Source organism: Narcine bancroftii, chromosome 1 (genome assembly GCF_036971445.1).
Source record: "Narcine bancroftii isolate sNarBan1 chromosome 1, sNarBan1.hap1, whole genome shotgun sequence".
Classification (NCBI taxonomy): Eukaryota; Metazoa; Chordata; class Chondrichthyes; order Torpediniformes; family Narcinidae; genus Narcine; species Narcine bancroftii.
Genome location: NC_091469.1, coordinates 418,554,430 through 418,573,641, shown reverse-complemented (window position 1 = coordinate 418,573,641; position 19,212 = coordinate 418,554,430). Strand labels below are relative to the sequence as shown.

Below are 19,212 nucleotides of genomic sequence, written 5' to 3'. Positions count from 1 at the left end.
ATGTCATCTCATGCCTGGGATTGCTGGCCTTGACCCCTAGTACAATCCCCAGTGTCTACAGATGTCATTATTAAGATCAGGCAAGTGTGAAATGGGCAATTGCATTGCAGGCACTTCCTATTAAAGGTAGAATAGACCAAACACTGGGGATAAACTCTTGTAAGTGTGAAAGCATTCAGTGCCCCAATTAGGAGTGGTCTAGTGTGAAAGGCCAAACCCCCATTCCTATCCCAGGATACTGAACTGCTGATTTACTGGGATGCAATTGTGAGGGGGGATGCATGTATGAAAGGGGATGCAAGTGTGAAAGGGGCTTCAGAGTCACATTAGCCTCTTTCACACTTGCATCCCACTAAATCGGCCGTTCAGTGTCCAAGGATAGGAATGGAGATTTGGCATTTCACACTAGACCATACCTTACCAGGACACTTTCACACCTTCACACTTGCAAGGGACTATTGACGATGGAATTTTAATACATTTAGATTTACTTCTGGAGAAGTTAACTTTTATAACTGCCAAATTCCCCAGAAGGAACAATTCCAGGTCTAAAGGGAAGTTCACCCCCACAATTTTTGTCAACACTTCCCCCAATTCTATCCAAAAGTGTCTTAATTTTGTGCATAACCAGGTGGAATGAAAAAAGATACCAACATCTATACCACACCTAAAACACCTATCAGAAAATTCTAGTTTACTTTTATGTATTTTTTAAGGTGTGAGATATAAATGGTGCAGAAAATGATAATGAATCAGTGTATATCTATAATTAATTAGGGTAGTTATACTATTTACACATAGATCTGACCAGCATTGTGGATCGATTACAATGCCCAAATCCAATTCCCATCTCTCCCTCGATCTATATAGTCCAGAATTTGGGCTTGGATCTTGGATCAGAGCACATATAGAGATAAATTTGGTTGCAATCCCCTAGATTATTCCATAATTTAATTGAAATTAGTCCTGAGTGAAATATAAATGAGGGTCTGGTCTTCAGTGATCTGAAGCACAGGTTAGATGAACCAGTGCTTAGCTAATTAAGACCATGGGCTTTAGAGTATATCTTCAAGAAAAGGAGGCAGATCTAAGGAGAAAATTACAGAGGGTAGGGTTAGATATATTAGAAAACACAGCTGATGGGATGAAGGGAATTGGAATTCCATAGACCAAAAGTGAAACTTTACATCACTCTATATCCAGAAGCATTTATAGATCTTGCAGCACAAGAACATGATAAATTTAAAGACAGGGCTGTGATTTTAAAGTGGGCAACAGGGACCATTGTAGCAAGTACAGAACTGATAACTAAACATGACTTGGTGAAACATGTAAAACAATTTTGAATGTGTAAGGCAAAGGAATGAATAAGAGGAGTAAAGGAGGAATAGGAAGAATAAAACAGAAGAATAACTGAGCACAATGATGACAAATATGAGTATTTTACCAGAGCCAAGCTATAGCAAGAATAATTGTTGGTGCTGAGTAGTGGTGGAAGTAAAATTTCAGGTTCAGGTCAAATAAGTCATTAAGATTGTGATCAAAAGAGAGAGGGGAGCAGGGTTACAATAAACAGGAGAGGAGCTGGTGTTCATACCAAGAGATGAAAATGTGACTTGCATCTCCCTGCCATGTAAAGTGGGTCTTTTTCCAAGGTCATTTTTTTTCTGGTATTTTGCTTTTTTCTGTGAAGTTATATCCTTCTAAGTTACTGGATATGAATGAGAATGTATTAGTTAATTTAATATTTGGGTAGTTTTACCCAATTTCTTATTTTTGCTAGATGATATGTATGCATTAAGTGACATTAACTTGAAAAGACTACAAATGGAGACACTTCCGTACTAGATGGATGCATTTTAAATATACTACTTTACAGAATGTCAACTTTTGGTTAATAATGAAAGATGGAATAAAATACTTTCTCTGAATGAAGGAATAAAGTGGAGCAAGTATAAAATCTAAGAAGGAACAAGTTGAAAATGGAAATTACTAAATAAAACCATTGAACTATTACTTTAAATCGGCAAAGTCTTTTCTGTTCAGTAGACAGATTCAGTTAATGGTACAAGCAGGATTATTATTAAACAGCCACAAAGGCACTGTTATTGATCAGGAAAATTCTGAGTTTAGGAAATTCCAGGCCAAGGAATACATTTACTGAATTTCCTACTCTTCCTCCCACAAAACTCTAATGCCCCAAGACAAAAATAGTGGGCATCATAATACAGACAGCTAAAGATATTGACCACTTTCAAGTCACTAAATGGATTTCATTAAACCATTATATTTAAATTTGCACAAAAACAAAGGCACCTCCATTAAACATTTACACTTGGAAACCCAAAAGTGGAGATCTGCAAAAAAAGATGATCTATTACATTAGTTCTCAAGCTGGATTTTAACCAAGGGTGCCAAAGTGAAGCACATTGTTCTTTAATCATTGTTTCAATATATTTTTCTCAGCAGGTCCATTAATCAAATTCAGTGAAATCAATTGTAAAATCTCCAGCTTCTGCTTAAATGAGGGCAGCCATTAATTACTCTGCCCATGGCGAGAATTGTATAATTATGCAATCATGTATTTGCATAAAATACTTTGTCTTGAAAATACATTAAAATAAAGAATGGTCAGTCACATAAATGATATAACATTTCTAGTGCATCCTATTGACTTAAGTTCTATTCAATGTGTGAGAGGAGAAAGGTACATTGTCCAATTTGGTCCTGATAGCTTTATCTGAGAGAGTTTCTTGAGAAAGCTGAGGGCTTGTGACTTAATCAGATTAGGGTCTGATTTATTCATGTACTTAAAAGACTTGTTTTTCTCTTCTATAAATTCAGATCTAAAATTCTACAGAATTCTCGACACACAGCTGCAATGTAAATCAGTGCCAGTATGCAGTAAAGGCTATGCATAATATCCTACAAATAGAGGTAATGCGTATTTGAAGCCATTTTTTCAATTGCTTGGGCGTGGGGCAAAAACATGCACTTTTTTTTGCATTGATTAAAGGTTGGAGACAGTAATAAAGCTTGACAAAAAAAAGCTACCTAAATTGCAACATAATAAGTCCTGCTTTCCACGTATCCATTTCTGACAAGCAGACTCACTTGCCAGATGAATGTATTGTGCCTGAAATCCTCTAATGTGCATGACAGAAAAACATGGCATGCTGCCAGCAATGCATTCAACTTCTTCGAAAGTGATGATTTGTGTTGTGCAGTGTGGCTAAATGTAAAGTGTTCTCAAAATATCTGCTGTTCATTGAACATGGTAAACCGAGAAGTGGGTAAGAGAGTTTAATCTCTCCACCTCTCCCCACATACACAAATGTCTTTTTTATTTGGAAATTATGTTCTTTTTATTTATATTCAGCAAGTCCTCTCGAGCCTTCTTTGGTAGAGAATTCTATATATTCACCACAAGATGAGTAAAGAAACTTCACCACCTTCTATCATGAACGGGCTATCCCTTATTGATAGACAAGGCCCTTTGATTCGAGACTTCTTGGTCAAACTAAACATTCTTCCTGAATCCAGTCTGTTTAGGCCTGACGTAACTTTATATATTTCAATGAGATGTCCTCATATCCTTCTTGGGAGTACACTCCAAATTGCCTTGATCTCTCCTTATATTGCAGATCTATCATTCCAGGAATCAATCTGCTGAACCTTAGTTGCACACACTCTATATCGAGTATGTCCTTTCTTGGGAAACCAGATCAAAATGCCATTCAATTCTCCAGATGTAATCTCACCAATATCCTGTATGATTGTATAAGATATCCTTGTTCCTATTCTTAAATCCTCTCACAATGAAGGCAAACATACCACTGGACTTTTTAAACGGGCCTGCATGCTTGCTTTCAATGCATACAACATCCAGATATCTTTCCTCATCAATATTTCTCAATTTATCATCACTTAAATAGCTCACTACCTTTCTGAGTTTTTTTTTTCTACCCAAGTGGATAACATTTACAGTGTATTGATGGGTATAGACACATTAATTCAGAAAATTACATTGTTTACTGTTCTAATAATTAAACTATGGTTGAAGGGAAGTATGTATTGGAGAGCGCGCTGAAAGAACCAAAGACTTCTTGATCCAAACCAAGGCTTTTATTAATTAAAAGACTGGAGCATATCACAAGTAGGTCGACCAGTCCAGAATGACCTGGTCTGGCTAGGAGCAATCCTTTAAGACCTGCCAGTAGGTGTTGCTATGCTCTCAGCCAATCACAGTCATCCTACTGTACATCTGCTCATTGGTGGTAGAAGCAAGTAAAATGTTTGGAGCCTAAGCCTTGATTTTAAATCGAATTATGCATTAAATCACTTTGCACCTTGGTTATTCTTCTCAAGTGAATTGTTCTTTCCACAGTAATCTAGAACGTTTAATTTTCTCAGAGTGAACATCTCTTTTAATTTGTGATGCAGCCCTTCAGTCAATTAAAATGTCCTTATGTGTATAATACCATATATGCAGCATAGAATCAAAGAACCATATAACTCTACGGAACAGAAACAGGCCCTTTGGCGCTTCTCGTCTGTGCCAAACTATTCATCCAAAACCCACTGACCTCCTCTGGGACCATATCCCTCCCATCAATGTACATGTCCAAATTGTTCTTAAATGTCAAAATTGAGCCTGCATTTACCAATTCAGTTGGCAGATCATTCCACACTCCTACCGCTCTCTGTGTGAAGAAGTTCTCCCTAACACACCCTTTAAACTTCTTCCTTTTCACCCTTAACCCATCTCCTCTCGTTTTTATCTCTCCCAATCACAGTGGAAAAACTCTGCTTGCATTTACTCTAACTGGACCATTGCTGCAAAACTTTTTTTTTCCCCAGGGAAGGGATTCCAAACAATTATAGAACAGATAGAGCTTTAACCCCTTGAGTGCTTGCATGATTATGCATGTGAAAATAATAATATTAGCAGTGGATCCTCAGGGCATTGGGTGGGTTATTTATAAGCCTCAAAGGTAATGGATCAAACTTGAATGTCGTTATGTCAATCAACTTGCCCATCAAAAAAGCTAGGACAATCATTTTAATCAGTTGAAGATAGGGCTGCAATGCAGCAAGCAATTTAAATGGTCACAAAAAAAGACATAAAACATGAAGCATCATACAGAAATAACCAGTGACATTAGACAACCATCAAACTTAACTGCAGCTGTCAACAACGAATTTGCAGCATTATCCAACACTTCACATGATAACACCATTAGTATTTCACTTCTGTGCCAACAAAATGATTTCTATGCAGTATAACATTTATTGGAGACAATCTTTCAAAATAGATAGTAGAACACAAGAGATAGTCCAAAACAAGACAGGTACTTATCCAACAAATAGCAATAAAACACTGGGAAATTTAACTGACACAAACCAACATTAATTAAACTAAATGCACATCTTGTCAGTCAAACTAAACAATTATAATAAGGGTTAATGCATCCAGAACACTGTAAATGATGCAGCAAATGAAGTCAATATGCAAATACATTATTTTATGAAGCATCATCCAGACTGAATATATGGAAAACTAAATTGAAAACCAATAGAAAGCATGTAGACTTTCAAAACTAATGTTGGCCACGCACAACTTGGTGGGGTCCTCAATACAGCAGATATCTGTTGTGTGAAGATGTTGTTTTCTTGTATTTTATATGTTTAATATTTATTGATTTTGGAGGGGGGTGGGAAGGGGGGAGAGAGGGTAGCGGGGAGAAAAGAGGGAAAATGTCACTGTGTATATTTAATGAGAAGCATTTGTACATATTTTTGTTGATAGTGCGATAAATAAAAAGTTACCCAAAAAAATACAGCAGATATCTGCTGGATCGGTAATCCAGAGTCCTGGACTGATGATCCAAAGCAAATTAAAATTCCACTTTTGTATTTGGGGATTTTAAAATCTGTTAACTCTGGATTCTTTTTAAAAAGTGGCATTGATTGAGATGATTATGAAATGATCAGATAATTATAAAAGCCCAGGTGTCTTTGAAGGAAGACTTATACTATTTTTACCCTGTCTAAGCTCATTCTTAAAATATGAACCAGATAAACAGATTAAAGTCAGATTCCACTTCCTAAGGGTGTGATGCACCATGGGTGCAACAAATGGTAAAATGCATTCCCTAGATCTTTGCAGTTAGTTTGAAAGCATAGCCAAACTTCAATGACATGGGCATTAATTTTCAAATACAACATTAATTACATTATGATAAATTGGAAAGGATCTAATTTTTATGCTTCCCAGGCATGTGCGAAAGCAACTGGTAAATGAGACACCTGAAGTAAAATCTGCAATTTATATCCATTGCCCAACTTGACAGTACCCTGATTCACGATCTTCTACAATTCTCTCTATGCCACATTGAGACAATTGCTCAAAAATAGTCCGGGTACTATCATTAGTACAATGTTTTTTTTTATTATGTATAGCTGACACAAGTCTCTGGCACCTCCAAAACGTGACCGCTGCCATCTTCATTAAATACTGTAACAGTCTGTAACCTGCAATGCTTAAACTCGTGCGTCCATGATTAATTGTGGCTTCACCTTGCTGAGGATGTTACAAGCAGTGGCTGCTCTCCTTATTGTAATTCTCAAGACACTCAGAACTATACCCAATTCTAATGAGAAAATACACATCATGTTTTTACAAGAAACACCAAGAGGCACTTAATGTAACAACACCATAACCCTCTCCTTATTATCTTAGTCATTGTATCCCTTTGTCACAAAGGATATAATGTTTGGTGGCTTGAAATTGTGATGTTATTGCCTAGGATGGCTCAGTTGATGAAATAGCTAGTTTGATTTTGAGCTTATCCATTTTGATTCATCAACAGTGAATGGTGTTTTGGTGTGTCGGTTGAAATGGCTTCATGTTATTTGGAGATGCAAAGTTGGCCGTGTGGTTACTAAGTTTCACTGGAACTGTAGCCCTTACCTGTATTGCCAGAGATGCAAATTTGCCTATATTGGACAGATCTAAATTCACTAAATGTCCCTGCTAAGTTTATTTTGATTTTATTCTGTTGATGCGAATAGGCATCATCAATCTTGTGGGTTATCTCCAGAAGCAGAGTCTCCGTGGTTTGAGAAAAAAAGAGTGCTTTTGTGACATGTGTGCTTTCCTGTTGATTGCAGCATATCTGTAGTTTTGTAAACAGCAATACACTCTATAGCTCCATGTTTCCCTCTGGCATGAACAGGATGGTTGATCGACTTTAGAGGTTTCTCATAAATCTCTCCAAGATTGGTGCCTGGCCAATAATGCATCTTGTGATGTGTCAAATTCAAGTAGCTTACAAACTTTCTGAAGTCATCACTGTTGAACAGTGGTCCTCTTTATTCTTTGCAGCACGGGAAATATGAAACTGCACTAGAATTATTGCTTTTGTGGATAGAGAGTTGATAAACTCCACAATGGCCAACAACTATAGTCAACTCCAATTAGAAACAAATGATCATTTAAGTTTAGATCTGTTCAAGATCAGATCAATACGATGTTAATTCATATACTTTTGAGTAATTCAATTCTTCAACAAATGACTTTATGGTAGCCAACATGCGAGACATTTGTTTAAGCAAAAAATAAAATTGGGAATCATAACTTTTCCCTCAATAATGGTTGAATTTTCATCATTCCCAAATATCCATTGAAAGAGAGTTTATAATGTGATCCTCTGCTTCTAATAAAGGTTGTAAATGTTAATTGAGCTTTGTATTTTATTTAGGGGGAGAGGGGCGTGGGGAAGGCAGTAATGGAAAGGAGAATGGGGATTCAAAGTGCACTTCAATCAGATGTACAGCTAGACGGGACTCTTTATTGTTGACTGCAATACACAAATATGCTGGAGAAGCTCAGCAGGTCACCCAGCATCCATAGGAAGTAAAGGGTAACTAAGGTTTCATGCTTGAGCCCTTCATCAGGAATAACAAAAAGGACAGGTAAATGCCTGAATGAAAAGGTGGAGAGGAGGAGGAGGAGGAGAGTAGGGAGGAGGGAGGAAAGGAAAGGTGAGGTGAAACTTCTCAGGTTTTTTTTCTCTTCTGCCCTCCCACCTGTAGCCATCTTACCTGGTAGCCTTTCTCTTACTCCCTCTCCTGTTGGCATTCACCTGTCACCCATAAGCCTGCACTTCTCCCTCCACCTCACCTTCCTATTCTGGTACTTGGCTGAACTTTGACATCCTTGATGAAAGACTCTGGCCCAAAGCACTGTCTGCCTATCACTCTCCATGGATGCTGCATGACCTGCTGAGTTTCTCCTGCACTTTTGTGAATTTTTCCCAGTCTCAAAGACCACATTGCTGAATACTTCTGGGAGATCCAGGCTTGGGGCCAACAGTGGAGAATTCTATGAGATTGTTGATTGATTATGACCTATAATCTAGCCTGGAAAATTAGAAATGGAAAATATTTATGGCCTCTAAGATCTATGGACAACAATGGTTCAGATTCTACTGTGGCTGCAATTATGGCTATAATATACGATCAGAGCGCCCTGATATATCATCCCACAGATGTGCACATTGGAGAACACAGAATTCTTGAACTCACAATTTCCTATTATTCTTTTCCCTATAAACTTCATAGGTTGTCATGAAATCTAAACTATAGAAATTCTTTAACGTTCACAAATCAATGAACAACTAATCTTAAAATGATTTTTATTACCCATGAAAAAACACTCCACATGGAAATAATTTCTATAGTTAAAGAATGGATATATGTTGTGTGTTCACCACATGGCATTAGTTACATTTTTGAGTCTAATTTGCCAGCTGCGGTACATAATCTAATTTGCATAGTGACTGACTTGCTACCTTTGCAACAGAAAAATATAAAATAGGAGCAGGACTAGGTCCTTTGGCCCTTTGTGCGTGACCTGACATTTAATATAATCATCGCTAATTCTCCATTGAAATGTACTCTTGTTCACTGCCTGTACCCTCTGCTGAGAACTCCATCTGCTTTGTTCTTAAGTATATTCAGTGACTTATCCTCCACATTCTTTCTGTGGTATCAAATTCGACAGGTTTACCACGCTCTGAGTGAAGAAATTTCTCATCTAAATTTAAAGAGTCCAGGATCTTGACTGAATCTTACACATTGGTAGTAGCGACCACACAAACATAAGATTTAATATAGCAATATTTCATTAATGACCTGTACAAAGAAGTAGAGGGATGGGTCAGTAGCTTTGCGATGACACGAAGGCTGGAGGCATTACAGATAGTGTACAAGGCTGTTGTAGGTTACAACAGGATATAGATAGTATGTGGAGTTGGGGAGAAAAGTGGTAGTTGCTATGAGGGCGGTCGATGGTCTGACCTGTTTGAGGACCCCTGTCCTCAACTATCAGGTGTTACTAAAAGGAATGGATGAATACAAACCGGGACCAATGCCTGAAGAGGGCGCACAAAATCAGTGAACTGGTCCGGACTCGAAAGGAAACATGGCCTGTTTCCGCTCCGTAAATGGTTATATGGTTATGTGGAGTTCAATCCAGATATGTGTTAAATGATGCACTTTGGAAGGTCAAGCTTGAAGGCAGAGTACAAGGTTAATGACAGGATTCTTAACTGTGTGGAAGAAGAGGGGTCTTGGGGTCCAAAGCCATAGATCTCTCAAAGTTGCCTCACAGGGCAGTTAAGAAGGTTTGTGGGTTTCTGGCCTACATTAGTCAGGGGATTGAGTTCAAGAGTTGAGAGGTAATACTGCAAAATACAGTACAGGCCCTTCAGCTCTAACTATATATCCCTACCAAAAAAAATTAATAAACTCTGCCTATCTCGTAACCCTCTATTTTTATTTCATCCATATGCCTGTCTAAAAGTCTCTTAAATGCCTCTAAAATTTCAGCCTCTACCTCAATCCCTGGCAAGGCATCGCAGGCAATCACAACTCTCTCTGGTTAAAAAAATTACCCCAGATGACTCCTCTAAACTTTCCTCCCTTCACTTTGTACAGATGCCCCCTGGTGTTTGCTATTCCTGCCCTGGGACAAAGGATCTCGCTATCCACTTACCCATGTCTCTCAAAATCTTATCAATGTCTATTAAGTCTCTCTAATCTTTTTTTTTCTCCAAAGAGAAAAATCCCAGCATTGCTAACCTTGCCACATGTCTTATTTTCCAATCAAGGCAACATCCTGGTAAATCTCCTCTGCATTCTCACCATAGCTTCCACATTCTTGCTATAATAAGGTGATCAGAACTGAAGACAATACTCATAAGTGTGGACTTACCAGAGATTTGTAGAGTTGCAACATGACCTCTCAACTCTTGAATTCAATCCATCTATTAATGAAGCCCAGCATCCCATAGACCTTCTTAACTATCCTATCAACCTGAGCAGTAAACTTCAGAGATGTATAGATTTGCACCTAAGGCCCCTCAGTTCTTCCATTACACAAGTGTCTGTTTCATTAAGTGAGAGATGTAAAATTTTTGAAGCTTCCCTGATCCATATGTTTTGGGAATGCCCAAATTTAGAGAGATTCAGGAAAGACATTTTCAAAACTTTATCAACAATTCTTAAGATTAATTTGGAACCTTGCCTGTTAATTGCTTTGTTTGGTTTTTCTTGTGATTCTGATAAACATATTGACACCTCAGGAAAAATTTTAACTTTTCCCATGTTGATAGAGGAGTAATTTTATTGAAGTGGAAAGATGATTCATCCCCTACTTATGCACAGTGGTTTTAGGTTGAAATGTCACATTTAAGTTTAGAGAAGATTAGATATAATATTAAAGATAGAAAGGTTAATTTATGAATCTGTGGGACCCATTCTTACAATTTTTTTTATGATTGGAAGAATTACATTTATTCTATGTTCTGGTGGTTCATTGTCTGTTCTCTGGGGCTTGCAAGTAGTTCCACAATATTGATTTTTCTTTTATTAATTTGAAAGGAAACCTTGATTAGAGGGTTGAGTTAGATTAGCGTTGGCTTTAGTTTTTAGGTTTTTTTCCTTTATTTTATAGTATTCCAATAAATTGGTTTAGCATGGTTGCATGAAACAATTAAATAAATGATTTTGAGGTATTACAAGCAACTAATGATGTTCTTTTATCAACTTTTTTCCCATTGGCATTTTTTGTTTGTGTGTGCTTACTGGTATACAAATTAATTATTATGTAATTGTCAATTTTGAATTTCTGCTTATATGTTAAAATCAATAAAAATATTTTTAAAAAGTTTCCAAGCATTCATCCTGAGCTCAGCCTTCTGGTTTGTCCTTCCAAAATGCATAATCTCACACTTATCGGATTGAACTCCATTTGCCACTTTTTTGCTCAACTCTTCATCCTGTCTATATCCTTTTGTAACCTACAACAACAGCACTATCCACAACTCTTCAAACCTTCGTATCATCCACAAAAGTACTGACCCATCCTTCCGCTTCTTTATCTAGGTCATTTATAAAAATCACAAAGAGCAAGGATCCCTGTGGAACTCCACTAGTCATTGACCTCCAGAAAAAATACTTTCCATCCACTACCACTCTTTGTGTTCTACAAACAAGCCAATTTTAAATCCACACAGTCAAGGTTCTGTTGATCCCATGTCTCATGACTTTCTGAATGAGTCTCTCATGGGGGACCTTGTCAAATTCCTTAATAAAATCCATGTAGACCACATCTACCAGTCCACCTTAATAAATTTATTTTGTTACCTCCTCAAAAAAATTAATTAGGCTCGTAAGGCACAACCTTCCCTTCACAATGCCATGCTGGCTATCCTTGATTAGACTGTACTTCTCCAAATGCTCATAAATACTATCATTAAGAATCTTCTCTAATAGTTTGAACACCACTGATGTAAGATAATTCCTAGGATTCTCCCTATTACCTTTTTTTAAACAAGGGGACCACATTTGCCATTCTCTGATCCTCCAGCACCTCCCCCTTAGCCAAGGGGGACTCAAAGATCATAGCCAATGCTCCAGCTATCGCTTACCTCGCTTCCCACAGCAACTAGGGATATAACACATCCGGCCCCAGGGACTTATCAATCTTAATGTTTTTCAGCAGATTCAACACTTCCTCTTTCTTAATCTTTTCTTCAATTTATAGTGTTGCAGCTCTATAAAACTCTGGCTGGAGACCACATTTGGAATATTGTGCTCAGTTCTGGTGCCACACTACAGGAAGGATATGGAAGCTATGGAGAATGTACAAGAGAGATTTACTAGGATGTTATTTGGATTGCAGAACGTGTCATATGAGGCAAAGTTAATTAAGTTAGGGCTTATCTCTTTGGAGCAAAGAAGGATGATAGGTAACTTAATAGAGGTCTACAAGATAATGAGAGGCACAGGTAGGGTGGACAGCCAGCATCATTCTCCCAGGGCGAGAGTAGCAAACACCACAGGACATCTTCACAAAGTGAAGGGAAAAAAGTGTCAGGGAGTTGCCAGGGGTAAAAATGTTGAACACAGATAATAGTGGGTGCATGGAATGCATTGCCAGGGGTGGTGGTGGAGGCTGGTACAAGAGGGACATTTAAAAGACTCTTAGACAGACACATGGATGAAATAAAAACAAAGGGTTATGAGGTATGGAAGTTGTAGTTTTTTTGAATAGGTTTAGATAGGTCAGCACAACATCGTGGGCAAAAGAGCCTGTAGTGTATTGTAATGTTCCATGATCTAAGCTTTTAAAAAATGGTTTGTTGAAGTAAATTATGCAGTATTCACAGAACAATTAAGCTTTCATTCTGTGAAAAAATAGAAAATACATTATATAGGTTCTCTAAAGCCAGGTGTGCTAATCCACCTAAACTCTGTATGTTGTTAAGGTGAAAGTTTACCCTAGTGAATGCAACCAGAATTCTAATATCTCATTTAGATCAATAAAATGTTATATACAAGCAAGTGAAATCAAAGCTATTTGATATTATTGTATCTTGTAGAGATCCTATCAAATCCACAGCATGCAATGCAATACCAGAGTGAAATTTTGAGCTGAATCCAGAAACTATTGAGCAGATTCGAATTTGTATGGTTGATAAACTATAAAATAGATTAATGTTGAATGAACTGATGAGATATTTACTGAGGAATTGAATAATGGTGCCTTAAAGCAACGCAGATCCACTAATGCAGTAAAATGATTGTCAATGCATAGCATAAAATTTCCATCTTTATAATCTACATCATTATGATGTTCTTTCAGCAATACCACAGGAAATCCAGGCATATATAACCAAAAATATACTTTCTTCTTGCATTGAGGTCACCTTGGCCAGATAGCAGGTATGCAGCAACCTTTACTTTTTATTATATGGATAATGTACAGTTTAGCACATTTAAAACTTTCATGACATTAAATCATAAAATCCCATTAATCACAAATATTTTCATGCTCTTTTAAATATAACAAACATAAAGAATCACCAAGAAACAATGCTAAGTTTCAGCATTCAAGTCCTTGCCTCTATTTGAAGATGATTATCTTTAAGATGCCCAAGCACTATGGATCAGGCAAGGCTGCTCCTGTGCATAAAATAGCAAATGTAAAATCAGCTTCACAGCAATCTCAGAATTAACTACACACGATTCAGTTTCATCTCATTGTACATTTGCTTGTAAATTTGATTGATGATAATCCTTCTACAATCAAGGAACTATTTTCCAAGATTGACATTGAATATATTTGTGAAAGGGGACACCGAAGAAAAAAAATAATCCAATGAAGAAAACAAAGACAAATTGTAAACTTTATTAAAAAATGTGTAGCTTTAATGATTGAATTCCTAAATCAGTTATATGAATAGCATTACAGGGGGCCTGTGAGACCGCAGCAAGTAATTGGATGCGAGCTAAATCAGCCTACATAGTGGGTCTTTTTAGAAGAGGCTGTACATGGTTCTCCAAGTGGAACAACACTTTCCTTCATTGCATCATTCTGCTTAAACTGGCCAGCAAAATAAAGTTGAACATATAATTTCATCATGTCCCCAATAATAAAGATACGATTCTGGGAAAGGGAAGGAGTTCTACTAATCAGATGTTGGACTGAACTAGTGATATATAGGTGAATGATGCTCTAGTAACATTCAGGCGGCTCTGTGATACAGGACAAAACAGCCCACTTCATTAGTCACACTATCTACCAGCTGACCATTCACTCTGTACTGTTGGTGTTCTGAACCATTGGTAATCTCTTCAGCCCCACTACGCCTTCTCTGGCATCCAATAAGATCACAGCTGATCAAACTTTCTTCAAGTCTACTTTCTTGTCCATTCCCCTTAATCCTCAAATCCCTGACAAATTAAAAATGGGTTTCAGTTTTGAATATGTTCAAGGATTCAGCCTCTATAGATTTGTCAGGCAAGGGTTCCAAAGAAAATCCTGACTACCTGGATACATCTTGTTCTAAAACTATGCCTCCTGGTCCTAGACATTCTCAGGAGGTAAAACATTCTCCAACATTGACTCCATTAAGCTTCCAATGTATTTGATATGTTTAATCCTTCTAAACTCCAATGAGTAACATTTTCTACACAGGACAAGGCCTCTTTGCCCGGGATCATTCTTGGGAACATCTGAATTACCTCCAATGCAGTAAAATCTCCATCAGCCAGAATTCAAGTGACTGTCAGCCTCAAGCATATTGTATTAGACCCTGATATATTTTTATTAGGGAATATGCAACCGTTGATTGATTTAGAATTAGATAATTACCAGATCTATTTTATTTACTTAGCGCTGGCAGTGGCCAAGAAATGTATAGCGATTACTTGGAAGAATAGAAATGTATTGTCTTAAGATAGGTGGTATTCAGAGATGAAGTTTTGTTTGGTTATGGAAAGAATATCTTTTTCTATACAAGATAAGATGTCTTTTTATGAGTTAAAGTGGACCCCATTTATTGATTATATACAATTTAAATATGTTTGAATTAATCTTTTTTTATTATATATTTTTTCTATATATATATGTTTTCTTTTTTTTTCTTTCTTTTTTTTAGTTTTTTTTAATTATTAGTTGTTTTTTTTGTTTAAGTTCTTTTTGTTTTTGTTTTTTCATATATATTCTTATATAATAAAAATTTTTGGATTAATAATTAATATTTAATTATTTTTTATTGTTTTTTATATATATATATCGATCTTTTTTTAAGATATATATTTTTTATTTTTTTTATCATACTAATAGTATTAATTCTTCACTCTTTATCGTGGGGGTGGGGAGGGGGGTTTAGGGGTTAAAAATAGTTTTTTTTTAGTCTTAGTTTTTAGTTGTTAGGGGGAGATGCCGAGATTGGTATTGTATTAACTATGTTACTTTGTACTTGTATTACTTTATTTTGTATTTTTTCTGTACGTGAATTACTTACTTTCTTCATGTGTTAAAATTAATAAATAAAGTTTCGAAAAAAAAAAGCAACCGGCCAAAAAAAATAGCAGAAATTAAATAAGTAATAAATAAGTGAGTTTAAAATTGGAACCCCTTATCGGTTAATTTGCCATTCCATGCAAAACACAATCTCAAGAAACCAACCAATATACTTATCCGGCAACTACTAATCCCCATAAGGTCGGTTATTTTACTGTTTTCTCGACAAAAGAAAATCAAAATTGTACACAGTTTTGATTCCCATCTAATACAATTCTAGTAAAACATGCCTTCTTCTGAACTCAGTTCCTTGAATTAAAAAGCAGTATAATGTTAGCTTGTCTGGTGCACCTGTCTGCTGGTTTTTGGGTTTTATGTACTGCTCCTCCAAATCTCAGTTATGCAGATCTGTCCATTTAAATCAATGGTTCCCAAATTTTTTGGGGCTGTTACCCCCTTGGGTCCCAGGCCACATCCTTAGCACCTTCTCCCCACCACACACATACAATGAACACACACCTCTTTCTTAGGTCTACCACAAATTTCAAACACTATATACATGCTTATGTATTTCACAAATAAAATCTTTTGTAAACCAATTTATTTAGCAATATGAAAGAGTAAATTGACATCTCAATTGTAACTACATTTTCCTTGGGCCATAGGGATTTTGATGGCTGGGCAGCTGGGGTGAGTAAGTCGTCCAGAGCTCGTTGGTCGGGGCGAAGATCAGCCATCAGGAGCTTGGTGGTCCGGGTGAGGATCAGCTGTCGGGTGTTGGATCGGCGGGCAGCTTGGGCGAGGATCAGCTATCAGGAGCTCGATGGGCAGGCAGCCAGGGCAAGGATCAGCCATCGGGAGCTAGATGGGTGGACGGCTGGAGTGAGGATCTATGATCGGGCCAAATATTTGGGGGGGGGGGGGGTCAGTGTATTTACACGTAATTTAAAAGTACATTACAACCTGAAGATAATTTGAAATTCTTACAAACCTGAAGCCTTGGCCCTTTCCACCGCCCCCAGATGGACAGTAGTACCCACTTTAGGAATCTCTAAATTAAATAATAAATATAATCTGTTTTATTTTTCTCCTTCCAAAATCACATTTTGTTCCATTGCATTTTATTTGCCAACATTTTACTCACTGACGTAAGCTATCAATAAATTGTGTGAATTGTTCATATCCACCTGTTTGCCAACCACCTACATGTCTCCCATCTTCTATGAACCACCACCATCAATCGCATTCCTCTTCCCCCACCTCAGGAGGACACACACATTAGTATTATTTGCAAATTTGGCTTTGTACATTTATGATTCCTCCAAATCATAAATATACATTTATATACTCTGACCTCTTGGCACTTCACTGTTTACAGGTGACCAGCCTGAAAATGGACCCTTTATCTCACTGGCTGCTTCCTGCTAGTTAGCTGATCTTCTATCAGACTCAGGTACTACTGCTGATGCCATAACCTTATATCTTGCCAAGTAATTTTATTGAAGTATCTTGTCAATGCTTTATGAAAATTTAAATATAATACATCTATAGGCTCCCTTATATTCATTCCAGCTGATACTTCAAGGAATCGTAATAAATTTGCGTACATAATTTCCTCTTCATTTAACCATGCAAACTCTGCTTGATCAGATCATATCTTTGCAATCGTCCCACTATTACTTCCTCTACAGTTGAAACTTTTTTTTCCTCCAATATAAGCTAGGCTAGCTGGTCTACAACTCCCTTTATTTTGCTTCACTTCCTTTGTTGAAAAAGGATTTCAAATTTCCCATAATTACTTCATCAGTCTCAATCTCTAAGGGACCCCTCTTTTCTTGTTATGTATTTAAAAGAATGATGGAGGACCTCAGTTTTCTTCAGGCTGACTTCCAGGCCAAACATTTTGGCAGTTTCCGCAAAGCAGGACGTCAAGCGCTGAAGAGCTGGCTCTGAATGGGCAACTAAAGCGGCATCGTCTGCAAAGAGTAGTTCACGGACAAGTTTCTCTTGTGTCTTGGTGTGAGCTTGCAGGCGCCTCAGATTGAAGAGACTGCCATCCGTGCGGTACCGGATGTAAACAGCGTCTTCATTGTTGGGGTCTTTCATGGCTTGGTTCAGCATCATGCTGAAGAAGATTGAAAAGAGGGTTGGTGCCAGAACACAGCCTTGCTTCACGCCATTGTTAATGGAGAAGGGTTCAGAGAGCTCATTGCTGTATCTGACCCGACCTTGTTGGTTTTCGTGCAGTTGGATAATTATGTTGAGGAACTTTGGGGGACATCCGATGCGCTCTAGTATTTGCCAAAGCCCTTTCCTGCTCACGGTGTCGAAGGCTTTGGTGAGGTCAACAAAGGTGATGTAGAGTCCTTTGTTTTGTTCTCTGCACTTTTCTTGGAGCTGTCTGAGGGCAAAGACCATGTCAGTAGTTCCTCTGTTTGCGCGAAAGCCGCACTGTGATTCTGGGAGAATATTCTCGGCGACACTAGGTATTATTCTATTTAGTAGAATCCTAGCGAAGATTTTGCCTGCAATGGAGAGCAACGTGATTCCCCTGTAGTTTGAGCAGTCTGATTTCTCGCCTTTGTTTTTGTACAGGATGATGATGGTGGCATCACGAAGATCCTGAGGCAGTTTACCTTGGTCCCAACAAAGCTTGAAAAACTCATGCAGTTTGGCATGCAGAGTTTTGCCACCAGCCTTCCAGACCTCTGGGGGGGGGATTCCATCCATACCTGCTGCTTTGCCACTTTTCAGTTGTTCGATTGCCTTATATGTCTCATCCAGGGTGGGAACCTCATCCAGCTCTAGCCTTAGGGGCTGTTGAGGGAGCTGGAGCAGGGCGGAATCTTGGACTGAGCAGTTGGCACTGAAAAGAGATTGGAAGTGTTCTGACCATCGGTTGAGGATGGAGATCTTGTCGCTGAGGAGGACTTTGCCGTCTGAGCTGCGCAGCGGGCTTTGGACTTGGGGTGAGGGGCCGTACACAGCCTTTAGAGCCTCGTAGAAACCCCTGAAGTCGCCAGTGTCCGCGCTGAGCTGGGTTCGTTTGGCGAGGCTAGTCCACCACTCATTTTGGATCTCCCGGAGTTTGCGCTGAAGATGGCAGCATGCGCGACCCCACCATGACTACCAGCCCCCCCACATCTCCATCGGGCACACAAAACTCAAAACGGTCAACCAGTTTACCTATCTCGGCTGCACCATTTCATCAGATGCAAGGATCGACGATGAGATAGACATCAGACTCGCCAAGGCAAATAGCGCCTTTGGAAGACTACACAAAAGAGTCTGGAAAAACAACCAACTGAAAAACCTCACAAAGATAAGCGTATACAGAGCCGTTGTCATACCCACACTCCTGTTCGGCTCCGAATCATGGGTCCTCTACCGGCACCACCTACGGCTCCTAGAACGCTTCCACCAGCGTTGTCTCCGCTCCATCCTCAACATCCATTGGAGCGCTTACATCCCTAACGTCGAAGTACTCGAGATGGCAGAGGTCGACAGCATCGAGTCCACGCTGCTGAAGATCCAGCTGCGCTGGATGGGTCACGTCTCCAGAATGGAGGACCATCGCCTTCCCAAGATCGTGTTATATGGCAAGCTCTCCACTGGCCACCGTGACAGAGGTGCACCAAAGAAAAGGTACAAGGACTGCCTAAAGAAATCTCTTGGTGCCTGCCACATTGACCACCGCCAGTGGGCTGATAACGCCTCAAACTGTGCATCTTGGCGCCTCACAGTTTGGCGGGCAGCAACCTCCTTTGAAGAAGACCGCAGAGCCCACCTCACTGACAAAAGGCAAAGGAGGAAAAACCCAACACCCAACCCCA

At 38.5% G+C, this 19,212-nt stretch overlaps 1 protein-coding gene across 9 annotated transcripts in view; it reads right to left on the bottom strand.

The window, feature by feature from the left end:
• Positions 1-19,212, bottom strand: part of LOC138751586 (RNA-binding motif, single-stranded-interacting protein 3) — a 1,523,265-nt gene that overhangs the window by 147,210 nt on the left and 1,356,843 nt on the right. For 5 of the 9 annotated variants that reach the window (XM_069914047.1, XM_069914050.1, XM_069914049.1 and 2 more), the window contains one exon: positions 16,371-16,430. The exons of the other annotated variants lie outside the window; for them this stretch is intronic. In XM_069914047.1, coding sequence (XP_069770148.1) covers positions 16,371-16,430 — 60 coding nt within the window. The remainder of the gene's footprint in view (positions 1-16,370; positions 16,431-19,212) is intronic. 9 annotated transcript variants of the gene reach the window in all.